The 13,560-nt window shown below is 36.6% G+C and overlaps 1 protein-coding gene across 2 annotated transcripts in view; it reads left to right on the top strand.

Annotated features, from left to right (window-relative positions):
- Positions 1-13,560, top strand: part of LOC106882865 (serine/arginine-rich splicing factor 6) — a 44,438-nt gene that overhangs the window by 10,579 nt on the left and 20,299 nt on the right. For both annotated transcript variants that reach the window (XM_014933668.2, XM_014933669.2), the window contains exons 2-3: positions 4,397-4,408; positions 12,807-12,847. In XM_014933668.2, the coding sequence (XP_014789154.1) occupies positions 4,397-4,408; positions 12,807-12,847 (53 nt within the window). The remainder of the gene's footprint in view (positions 1-4,396; positions 4,409-12,806; positions 12,848-13,560) is intronic.

The raw sequence follows: 13,560 nt of genomic DNA, 5'->3' as shown, positions 1-13,560 counted from the left end.
AGATTTTGAAGATGGAAACTGAAAGAAACCTATCACACACACACACGCATGTGTCTTTGTATTTTTATTTGTCCCACACTGCTGCTTGATAACCAGTGTTGGTTTGTTTATGTCCCTGTTACATAGCAGAAAAAACTGATAGAATAAGTTCCAAACTTGAAAAAAAAAACAAAAAAATTTAAGTACTGGAGTTGATTTGCTTTACCAAACCCTTCAATGCAGTGCTCCAGCATGGCTGCTGTCGAATGACAAATGATTTAAAGATAAAAGATGAATTTTAAAAATGCAGAAATCAAGAACAGAACAAAGTTAAAAATAAAAATGCAAGTACAAGATAAGGAAAATGATGTTCCTCTAAAAAAAGGTTTCAATCAAATGATAACGAATAAAATATTAAAAAAAAAATGAAATAAAAGACGAAATAAAATAAAACCAAAGGCTTGTTGGTGCTTGGGTGTAGAGATATATTGTAGATAGGATACAGCGATAACATTATACAGATACAATTAGTGAGAAAACCAGGAACAGTCAATCTGCTACTGAATTATAGTAATTAGGGCAGACAAATGACCCCAAATGTGTCACTATAAAGTTTAAAGCATCCAGTGAACTTTTGATATAAACTTAGTGTCACACAGACATGTACACTCCAAACAGATACTACTGCCAACACAAAAATATACACACAGAGAATACATTTATCCAATCTCAAACACAGGCCAAACTTTATACACACATGAAGCATTGCATAACGAATATAGCTATTAACAGATGACTGAGTTAAAGAACACCAGTGACACATACTTGTTGACAAAAACACATAGATATATTTCATTTGTATTTGTATATATATCCATAATGATGCTAACAGACTGTACACTTAGTTCATACACATAGTCAAGTCTGACTACAATATTGGTAAAGCATTACATATGCAAAATTTTATTGGCTAGTCAATTACACAGATCCTCAGTGCTCAACTGGTACTATCAACCCCGAAAGCATGGAAGGCAAATTCGACATTGGTGAAATTTGAACTCAAAGCATAAAACCAGAAGGAATGCCTCTAAGTATTTTGTCTGGTGTGCTAAGAATTTTGCCAGCTCGTTGCCTTAATAATAGGGAAAAATAATGCTATTCAAGTGAGTAGAATACCACAAATTAATCAATACCACATCAGCTATTTAAATCATCATAACAGTGATGCTAAACTTTGTTTCACACACACAAGATAGCTTAGTTTGTCTTTTGGCCCCAAACAACAACACTGAAATATGGTTACATGTGGTTCTGGATTCAGCAATAGCTGTTGTTATCTGTGGTGCAGGACCACAAGATTTAATTAGCATTTTAATTGCTGTCTTAACAGTTTTAGTCAGTTTACTATTTAAACATGCAACATCCATGCTAAAAATACTTTTCTTCTTTTTGTTTGTTATACTCTTTTTTTTTGTTTCTTGTTCCTGAAATATTTTAGATTACAAATGATATGAGGGTTGGCTAAAAAGTTCATAGCTTGATCAAAATACTCTCATGGAATGTGACTAAATGAGGTTTACTTTTCAATGTAGTCTCTCTTGCAGTCCACATACTTCTATCAGTTTTGCTTGGATTCCATTGGTGAAGAAGCTTTCATCCTGTTGGTTCCAAGCCAAGTGTTTTTTCACGTTGGGGAACAAATGATAGTCAGATGAGGCCACATCAGGAGGGTGACCAACCAGTTCAAAGTCAGTCTCACACAACTGCTATTGAAACGAAGGGCTTGTGTGCTAGAGCATTGTTCTGATGAAACAAGACACCTTTTGTCAGTTTTCCTGGGCAGTTGGTTTTGATTTCCTTTTGTAACTGTCTCAGCAAGTTGGTATAGTACTCCCCATTGTAGCCCTTCTACACTATCAATGTTTACTGAAGGTAATCAGTAAATACAATGCCGCTTGCATCCCAAAAAATTGAGGCCCATCAACCTTCCCTGCAGATGAAACAATATTGGCCTTCTTTGGAACAGGTGAGGAGGGAATGTTTCCATTGCATGGATTGTCTCTTTGTCTCTGGTTCAAAGATAATCAACAATTATCCTGTGTGTTAAGAAACATTCAAGGAAACCAGCTGGATCTGCCTGAAACAATGTCAGGTCTTCCTGTGATGTGATCAGCCTGGTGTGCTTTTGATCAGGTGTCGGAAGACATGGCACTCACTGAGCAGAAACCTTTGTCATGCCAAATTCATTGTGCTGAATATTCTCAGCTTTCTTATGGGATATGCGTATAGTATTGATTATTTGATTTATAGTCAATCGTCTTGTAGATATGTAAGTATGTGTATTCTGTGTTGTGCTGTTGAATTTCAGCTGAAAGATGTTATGGCAAGGTCTTAGTTTGTCAGTGTATTATTTCTAGACCATTTCTACAATTGCATTATGATGCATGTCATTTTGATGATCTTTTAACATGTATTTCCTCATTTTGAGATAATTTGAGAATTGTGACTTTCTCTTTCCTCACTCACCTTTGAAGTTTATTTGGTGTGATAGCATTTTGTTTTGAAAGGTTGATTGATTTATGTCAGCTGATGTCAGTTTATTTGCTTTTAGAAAAGCTTGGTCATCTCTTTTGTCAAATAGTTTAGTTTTCTGATATTCTGATATATAAGTCTTATAGGATCTTTACCCTTTGAATGGCAGATTGAGAAATTAATTTTTTGTAACTAAACACTTTCAAACTTCGGACACTGGTAGAATGTGTCATATAAAACATCTTTTACTAGAAAAGTTTGTATTTTCAAAGTTATTTTGTGTTAAAGTTGTATTTTGGTAATTAATGATGTGTATTCAGCTGAATAAAATTACTGCTGTTGTTTGTCAACAACAACTTCCGGCGGTGTATATTTTGTTTGTCACTGTTATTTATGATATATTTCATCTCTGTTACGTTTGTATGAATAAATGAGTGTATCTGAAGCATGTTTACTTCATGGCACCACCACAATCGTTCATGCATTTCTACTTAGTTTTTTAGTTATTTTTTCCTGTTTTTCAGCTACTATTTTCGTAAAGACTTTTTTGCCCCCTCTCCTCCTCCAATTTCTTCATTTTTCACTTTTTTCCATAACTCTAATCCTAAAATCCCAATCCTAACCCTAAAACCCCAACCCTAACCGTAACCCTAAAACCTTCACCCTAACCTTAACTCTAAAACCATAACCCTAAAACCCTAACCCTAAAACCCTAACCCTAAAACAACACTAACCCCCCATAGCTAAAACCAGTACAAACACACAAACGATGTCATAAATAACAGTGACAAACGAAATATATACTGCTGATAAACAACAGCAGTAATTTTATTCAGCTGAATACACGTCATTGATTGGTTGAAATTACCAAAATACTACTACTTAAACACGAAATAACTTTGAAAATATAAACTCCAGCATCAGCATAGCCAGCATCAGCATGGCTGCAGCTCTGAGCTGAAACTATAGAAAAAAAAAAACACTAAGAGTAAAAGATGTTTTATATGACACATTCTACCAGTGTCCGAAGTTTGAAAATTAATTTCTCGATCTGCTGTTCAAAGGGAAAAGATCTGTCATAGATAATAGCCATCAGCAGGTGATGATGATTCTGTCAGCCCAAATATTGTACCTGTTTTATGTTTTTACTTGCCAGATCTGACTCCTCACACCTACTCTACAATGTCATTGTAAAAATAAAACAGTCACATCATTGAAATCTCAAAGTATGATTACTTCAAAACAATGTGAATAAATAAGTATTACATTTAGCAGTAACCTGAATAGTAAATGGTTAATGGTAGTCTCTGATGACTAAAAGTTCTTTTGGATACTAAGATTTCAAAATTATTTCAGATTGGGAAGAATAACTTGTATTCTTTTTTTTCTATGAGATTTTAAAAGCTTGTGTAAGTAAAATTGCAAGATTTTGTAATTTTTAAAAGATTTGTGGTTCAATTAAGTCGAGCTCATTAATTAAATATATTGCTGTGGTGAAGCGAAGCGTCTTAGCTGCTGGGAAGAGGAACCTGTCGTAGAGAGACAGGCAAGATATATCCATATTTTGAGCCACTCTTTCGTTCAGTGATGTTTATTGTTACATTTGTGTAATATTTACTTTTCAGTGGCTTCTATGAATTGAAATTAAAGCAACTTTATTTTAGTGTTTATTCACATTGAATTTGTTTTGTTTCAGGTGGAGTAAAAGCTTTAATGATTTTATGATTTTAATATAAAATATATTCATGGATAGTGTAATAATGTAATTTAATTTTTTGTGATTCAATATTTTTATTACTAACAATTTTTTCTTAAAATATAACTAAAATAAAAATATTAAAGCAAAAATTATCAAATATTTAAAACTTCTAAATTTATTTTTCAGGTGCTGAAATGGGTAAGTAATTCTCTTAAAATTTAATGATTTCTTTTCTTCTATTTCTCAAAAAAGGATTATATGAACTTGTATGAAAATATATAAAATTATTTGATCTCAACTTTACTAAGCATTTAAATCATGGTAAAATGTGTCAAAGTTACATCTTGTTTTACATCAGTATTTGGAATTACTTCAACACTATTGGAATATAGGTTTCCAGTGTGAGCAGTTTGGTAGTTACAAGCATAGAATTGCAGGTTTTTATAACTTAGGTTCATTATTTTTCAATAGCTTTGTTCTTCTATTCATAGTTGGAACATTTTTTTTTTTGTTGGAGCAAATGATTTAAAGTTGCATGCCTGTCTTATTGTTAACAATTCAATTATAGAGTAAGAAAGTATCTCATGAATGGTCTCAGGCAAGCTTGGCTCTGTAGTCCAGAAGTTCTCTTCATGGCAGTGTGGTTCCATGTTCAGTCCCACTGTCTTGAGTAAGTGTTTTCTACCATAACCTCAGGTCAACCAATGCTTTGTGAGTGAAATTTGGTCAACAGAAACTGTGGAAATTAGTAAGCCTGTCCTAATTTGTGGTAAAAGACTTAATCCAACACCAAGTTTAACACCACCACTTGGCTTTTGGGTACCTTTACAGGAGTCCACTCTTGCAAGCGTTCAGGTAAGCCTTCTGGTGTGAGTATAACTTCTTCCCTTCCTGCCACCAGTTACAAAAGCTCTTAAAATCATGGGTACAGACTAAGTCATGAAAAAAGACCAAAAGTTGAGTCGAGCACTGATTTTGATGTGGTGCATACTGTTATTCTTGACTGTATCTTACCTGTTCATCGCAATAAGAAAATTTCCTTTAAAGATCTTTTGGTGCAAAATTGTATTATACTATTGATCTAGATGTAATTTATTATGCTCACCTTTCTACCTTAGTAGAATTACTCATAAATACACATGAGTGTGTAAAGTCATATATATATTTACACACATACAAACACACACATGTACACAAGGTCTGGTGAAATTGTGAAAATGCTAGAGTAGAGATGAATGGATATGTGATGTGTACAAGAAGTAAGGTGGAACTGATCCTTTACCAAACTCCTCACAAGCACAAAACAGCAATATAAATTCTTGTGGATAATAGCGACAGCAGGGGTAGAGTAGGCATACTGTTAGCTGAGAAAAGGATAAAAAAATGTATTTCAGGTAGCCAGGGTATGCAATAGGATAATTAAGAGACAAATTAAAGGCAACTCAAAAGTGATGGTTATCTCTGCATATGCCTCACAGGAAAGATGCACAGAAGAACAGATGGGCTGCTTCTATGAAACCCTTTTGTAGACTAATTCAATGCTGGTTGACAGTTACTTCATTGTGACTGACAACTTCGGTAGTCATGTTGGCCAATATGATAATGATTTCCATGACATACATGGAGGTTATGGCTATGGTGCAAGAAATGAGGAGGGTGTACAGCTCCTGAAGTTCTGTGATGCGACTGATCTAACAATTTGCAACACACACCACTAGGAAACTGGCTAACCACCCCATCACCTATCAATCTGGCGTACACACAAATCAGATAAATTACATTCTCACCAAGAAAATGGACAGAGGAGTTACTGTAAATATAAAGCCTTTCTTGGCAAAGAAAGCACCATACAACATAGATTAGTGGCTAGTGACTTCAGAATCAGAGCTAGGTTGACACAGAAACAAAATGTGACATAGGGAAGGAAGATATGGAAACTAAAAGGTCTTGTAAATGGGAACAGATTTTGGCAATAGAAAAGAAGACCTTGTAGCATAGATGGAAACCAGGAACTTCTGCAAAATAGCATGCCTAGGGCTACAAATCAGACATGTGACTGGGGCAAAGTCTCAGCGGATCTGAAAGTAATATGGTGGTGAAATAATGCAGTTGATAGGGCAGTAAAGGCTATGTGACAGACTTGGAAAGCCTGAAAGGAAGGTGTCAGCATTATCAAATCACTAGAAGGGTTGCTAGGTGATAGGTATACTTGGCTATGGGTGAGGCAAAGAGGAAGTTCGCACATGTCAGGATTACAAGACAGTTTATGATAGAGATTTAAGATGTCATTGAGAGGAAGTTTATTTAGAAGGATAAAGGCATACTTGCCATGGATGTAGAAGAAAAAAATGAGTGACATGGAAGTGCTATTATGGGAGGCCACTGAATGTGGAGAATGTATAGGGATAAAGTAGGGCTACCACTTGCTGACTCTGCAGAACAACCAGCAATTCAAGTTCACAGCAGTGAGGTAAATAAAACCATCAAGGATGTATTAGAAGGATAGTCGCAGGTCCATCCGGGATGGTTGTGGAGATGCTCAAAATATCTGGTGAGGTAGAGTGACATGATTATCACCCAGTTAGTTAATCAAGTTATACAAGAAAGAGTCATACCTAATGACTGGCATAGCAGTATCATTGTAAACTGCTGCAAAGGCAAAGGAGATGCCTTAGAGAGAAGCAGCTATCGAAGAATCTAATGACTGGATCAGGTTATGAAGGGTATGGAGGGAGTTGCAATACAATTTTGCTTCATGTCCAGATGATGCAGGAGAAACACCAAGCTAAGAATAAACCATTACTCCTGACTTGGAGAAGGCCTTTGACAGGATACCATGTATGGTAATTTGGTGGTCACTAAGGAAACTAAGCATTGACAAATGGCTTGTAAGAGTTGAACAAGCCATAAACCAAGATGCAGTAAGTAAAGTGAGTCAACAAGGATTTCAGTGAATTTAGCAAAAATGGACATTAAATGATGATGATAGTTGGAGTCCATCAAGGCTCAGTCCTCAATCTCATCATCATTATCATCGTTTAACATCTGCTTTCCATGCTGGCATAAGTTGGATGGTTTGGCTGAGGGCTGGCAAGCCAGAAGGCTGCACTAGGCTCCAATCTGATCTGGCAGAGTTTCTACAGCTGAATGCTCTTTCTAATGCCAACCACTCTGAGAGTGTAGTGGGTGCTTTTTACTGCCACCAGCACAAAGGCCAGTCAGACGGTACTGGTACTGGCCACGCTTGAATGGTGCTTTTTATGTGTCACCAGCACTGGAGCCAGTCAGGCGGCACTGGCAATGACCACGCTTGAATGGTGCTTTTTACATGCCAATCAGGCGGTACTGTCATTGGCCACGACAACGACTTTCCTTGCCTCAATCGGTCTTCGCAAGTGCAGTTTATTGCTCAATGATTGAAGAATACTCTTAAATGGGCTGGTTATGCTACACTGGCATAGGTCACGGTTATGGTCTCACTTGGCTTGCCGGGTCTTCTCAAGCATAGCATACCTCCAAAGGTCTCGGTCACTTGTCATCACCTTGGTGAGGCCCAATGTTCGAAGGTCATGCCTCAACACCTCATCCCAAGTCTTCCTTGGTCTACCTTTTCCACAGGTTCCCTCTACTGCTAGGGTTTCACACTTTTTCAACAGCTGTCCTCATCCGTATGCAACACATGACCATACCAGCACAGTCATCTCTCTTGCACACTACATCTGATCCTTCTTATGTCCAACTTTTCTCTCAGGGCGCTTACACTCTGTTGTGTATACACACTGACATTACACATCCAGCAGAGCATACTAGCTTCATTCCTTGCAAGCTTACGCATGTCCTTAGCAGTCATGGCCCATGTTTCACTGCCATATAGCATGGCATGTTCACACACATGCATCATACAGTCTACCTTTTACTCTGAGCGAGAGGCCCTTTGTCACCAGCAGAAGTAGGAGCTCTCAGAACTTTGCCCAGGCTATTCTTATTCTAGCAGCTACACTCTCAGAGCAACCACCCCCGCTCCTGACTTGGTCACCTAGGTAATGGAAGCTATCAACTACTTGTAGTTTTTCCCCCTGGAATATGACGGAAGTTGTTTTCTGCACATTTTCAGTGTTTACTGCTCCTGAGCATTAACCCTCCTTTGATATTGCTGCACCTCTTATGTTGTCCATAGCTTACACTGGGTGCATTTTGTGGAGTTTCTATCTACACCTTTTCTACAGATCAAGCAGGACCATCGACCTGAAGGGATTTGTGGTTTGTCTACCTTCCTACTTACTAAGACTTTGGTTTTTGCTAGATTGACTCTAAAGCCCTTCAATTCTAGACCTTGCTTCCACATCTGAAACTTCTCTAGTTCTGATAGTGACTCAGCTATTAGAGCAAAGTCATCAGCATAGAGAAGCTCCCAGAGGCATGCTGTCTTCAATTTCTCTGGAGGACTATGATGAATAAGAAGGGGCTGAAGACTGATCTTTGGTGGACCCCTACCCGGAATTCTTCACTGTACTCATTGCCAACCCTTACCTTACTGACAGTGTCCCTGTACATAGCTTGTACAGCTCTCACTAACCACTCATCTATCCCTAGTTTCTGCATTGACCATCAGATAAGGGATTGGGGGACCCTGTCATAGGCTTTTTCCATGTCAACGAAAGCCAGGCACAGAGGTTTCTCCTGCAGCTGTCTTACCAGAAATATAGCATTAGTGGTGTTTTTCCCTGGCACAAACCCAAACTGCATCTCGTCTAGACTGACTCTCTCCCTAATTAATTGGGCTGTGACCCTCTCTGTGACTTTCATTACCTGATCTAACAAATTGATACCTCTGTAATTATTTGTATCTAATGCATCACCTTTACCTTTGTAGCAGTTGATTATGGTGCTGCTACACCAGTCATTGGGTATGACTCCTCCATGTATCACCTTATTGACTATACGGGTGACTAGACTATAATCAACACCGCCAGATATTTTAAGCATTTCTGCGGTGATTTCTGATGGGCCGGGGGCTTTTCCTGTCTTCATACCCTTAATTGCTTTATCTACCAAGGTACTGTCAATTCGGATAGCTGGTCCCTCTGTTGGGTCAACATTCAGCAGACTCTCTCCCATTCATTCTCTTCATTTAGCAACCTTTCATTGTGGCATCTCCAAGTCTCCTTGCAGCCTCATTAAATGCAAGTGAGCCATCATCCATGTGGACACATTTCTTTTCTGTGATATCACGATTCTCTCTCACACATTGTCTTGCAACACAAAACACTTCAAGTCTTTGGTCCTCATGACGCAGAACATTGGCAAATTTTTTCTTATCTGCTTTCCCTCTGACTAAGTAAACCTGTCTCCTAGCTTCCCTTCTGGCAATCTGATGCAATTCCCTGCTTCTGCCGTTCTTCCAGTCCTTCCATGCCTATTTCTTTTCCCTAATGGCCCTATCAACTACATTGTTCCACCACCATGTTACCTTGGGTCAAGAGGGGACTTTGCACCATCTACACATCTGGTCAGTAGCCTGCAACAGGTTGTCCCATAGAAACCTCCAGTTGTCTTCCACATCATGTTATATCCCCCTCTATTTTGTCAAAAGCTTCGAGTAATACATCTCTAAATCTCTGTCCATTCGCAGGATCCTTAAGCTTCCAGACCCTTCTTCCCCATGCTGGCCGTCTTCTGGTCATCCATTTAGCCCTGATCCTGAAGTCGCTAACTACTAATCTATGTTGTGGGGTGCATTCTTCACCTGGGAAGGTTTTGGCATTTATAAGTAGCCATCTTTCCCTTTTCCTGTTGAGGATGTAATCAATTTGACAAGTGTGTCCACCAGATTGGTAGGTGAATAGGTAGCTGGCAGGTTTTCTGAAGTTAGTATTAGAAACCATAAGATCATTTGCATCTCTTATTCATTATAGTCCTTCAGGCTATAAACAGGATTTTAAAACTAGTTGTCTATGGGAAGTCCTACATGCTGATGGTATAGTTGTCATAGCTGAATCTATTGAGGAAATTCCAGATATGGAAGCTAAACTTAGAATTTAAAAGTCTAGATAGTTGGACATGGGCCTGGAGAACTTGAGAAAACTAGAAATAAATGAAGCAAGCATGCTGCTTTAAATATAAAATCTAAGTGTGCATGAAAGACATTAGTACAATGTGCTGAGAGAGAAATTGGGTATAAGAGGAATCTGATGTAGTATGCAAGAGAGAAGATTGTGTTGGTACAGACATTTGATGTGTACAGATGAGGATAACTGTATCTAGAAGTAGCTTTTGTAATTGATAGTTGCAAACAGTTTGCCCTTTTCATCTCTATGTGGTTGAGCAGAAATAGATTGAAAATGAATTTTGCTTGTCTCTCTGTGAAGTTGTGAGAGATTTCATTTCTGTCATAGGATTATTTCACTTTTTCTTTTTAATTTTGTTGTATTTCAGGATGGTAATTTTTTTTTTTTCCAAATAAACACATGCGCTACATATTTGTTTTTCACTTGTTTATTACTGTTCTTATTTTAACTCATGTCCATTGTCCAGAAATCTTTCATCACACATTTGTGACCTCTTCAGCGACAGTTTCCATCCTCATGTGTGCTCCTACTCTGCTTAGAAGTGACTAAGTGGAGCAGGAACGCACATGAAGACAGAAAGTGTCACTGAAGAGGTCACAGATGTGTGACGAAAGATTTCTGGACAATGGACACGAGTTAAAATAAGAACAGTAATAAACGAGTGAAGAACATATATATAGTGCGCGTGTTTATTTGGGAAAAAAAAAATGACCATCCTGAGATACAGCAATATCTATTTTAACACATGGTTTCACATCAGGAATCTTGCAACATAAACGTTTTTAATTTTGCTTTTTTTTTAAAATTTTATACATTGTCTTTTACATGTTTGATTTTTAACTATTGTAAAAATTCTGTATATTGTCACAGCTCTAAGTTTATTGTGGAACTAACTGAACTGAAATACTGCTTAAAAAATAACACATGGCTTTATTTATGCTATGACAGTGATAATTTCCAGACTACATCACACCCCAAGCCATGCTAACTGACATCACTGTCTTTTATTCTCATATGAAAATTAAAATCATAACAGTTCCACTGCTCATTTCACAAATCTTTCACACCATCACACTCTATTTTTTGGGTTTGCCTGATACATATTTCTGGGAATATGTCTGACCTTTATATCCTTCCATCTCTTTGTTAATGATCAGTTTTTCTCCTGCTTGGTAATATAGCTTAAATGTCCTTTGTTCAATGTTAAGGAGGGGTCTTATTGTATAAAGGACTTATGTTTTTCCTCATTTACTGATATATTTCTAGTGTTATGTACATTTGAATACTGAGGTCATGAAACATTGATGTTTCCAAAGGGGTTCATTTGTGCTTCAGTAACTGGTAATTCTGTGCAGGTTCCTAATGTTCTTTATTATATTTGCTGCATTTTGCCTATAAAATTTTGTCTAGGCATATATGAGATTTGAGTTATCATTTTCATGTTTTCTATACTGACCTCTATGTCCTGGATGAAGCATTAAGCTGCATCTGGTGGTGAGACTTCTGTTCAGGAGTGTATGGTCACCACTATACTCAAAACTGCCCTGGCTTGAGTGGCAGTGCCTGTCAAGGGCCCCAACTGTAAATTAAATAGCAGATGAATGGTCTTGTTAAGATATACAGGACTCAGAAGAGTACTGGTCCCTAGATGTGTTATACAGGCTCACTAGTGAGTGGACATGCCCTTATATGAACCAGTCTCTCTGCTGAAATGTTAAATAGGCCCTGTGCCCCATAGCTAATCTCGAGAGCGGGGGACTAGTAGAGTAAACTGTTAATAAGCCAGCAGAGGGTAGTAGGAAACCACTGCTGTATCTAACCTGAGAAAAATCACGAATCTCCAGACTTTGGTATGGAAATCCATAATTGCTGGCATTTGCAGGCATGATACATATAAAGAGAAGAGTAACAATTTGTATCCAATTACTGATTTAACATGTTGCAGAATCACCAAATATGTTTCCATTGCAATAGTAAATAGTGTTTGCCAGAAATGTGCTACATTTTCAGATATGAATATTTGTGAAGCCAAAACAAGGAAAGTGAGGTTACAATATTTAGACCATGTTATTTGGTTGAGCCCTGGAATAAAGCTAACTTTGCCTGTACTGCAACTGAAGAGAATAATAAATTTTGTGACCACCTGGAAAATAGATATTCAGTCAATCAGCTGAAGAAGTCAGTTGCACTTAAAATATTATCATTATAGCAAAATTATGTTTTGGGTAATGAAGAAATTTGGAATCAGGTGTATATATATATTCCAAAAGTGTCACTCTTCTGTCAAATTTATCAAAAACAGCTAGATATAATGGAAGTGGATTCAAATGCAAACACACATAAGTGTAAAGAATAGTAGTATTTTATGTATACTCTTTTATATTGTGTATAAAAAAAACCTCAACAAAATATACTTTTGAGATATTCGTAATTGTGTCATTCTAATTATAAATATTGGTCAATGGACAGTTATGCTCTCTGATGTTTTTAAGAAACAAATTTACTTTTTGTTTTGTACTATATTTCAGCTTATGCTTTTGTTGACTATGAAGACCGCCGAGATGCCGAGGTATGTTTTCTAGGAATGTCTTACTGAATAATATTTATGTTTTACTTGTAAAACTGTTTTGAAGGTTTTTTTTTAACGTAATGTTTTAATGTAATATTAATTACATTCTATTTAATAATACTTTAATCTTTTAAATGAAGTAAAGAAAAGTAATAGAAAAAAAAATGACCCAAAATTATTAAAGATTTTGGATTGTGGTTATGTAAATAAGTTCTTTCTTTATATCAAATATTAATTGACTCCTGAGATTTTTGTTTTAGTTTGAAAACATTTCAATAACGGCTACTTGCTCAACGAAAACAGCAACACCAATGTCCATGACCTGCATAGAAGGGTTAGTTTAAAGCTTATTGCAATTTTGACACCGTAGGTTCATTTTTTTTTTTTATTGCATCTGAAAAAAAGAATTGCTATAAATATTCAAAACCTTAAAATATTCAAGAAAATAAATCTGTTTTGTGTCAGTTTGAAATGTAACTTCTTAAGAACTGTTATAATTTAATACTCTCTGAATTATGTAGAAATTTTTTTTATAGAATAAGATCAGATAGATTATGGTACTTTTTATTTAAAAAAAATATATATTTAGCTTTATTTACACAGTTTGATATAATAACATATATTTTATTATTACAATATAGTTCTTCTACTGGTTGCTCTTTTGTGGATAGAGCCAGATAAAAATCAATTGATTTAAGAGATGTTTAGAGAAT

Source organism: Octopus bimaculoides, chromosome 6 (genome assembly GCF_001194135.2).
Source record: "Octopus bimaculoides isolate UCB-OBI-ISO-001 chromosome 6, ASM119413v2, whole genome shotgun sequence".
NCBI classification, from domain to species: Eukaryota; Metazoa; Mollusca; class Cephalopoda; order Octopoda; family Octopodidae; genus Octopus; species Octopus bimaculoides.
This window is presented reverse-complemented; position numbering and strand designations above follow the sequence as displayed.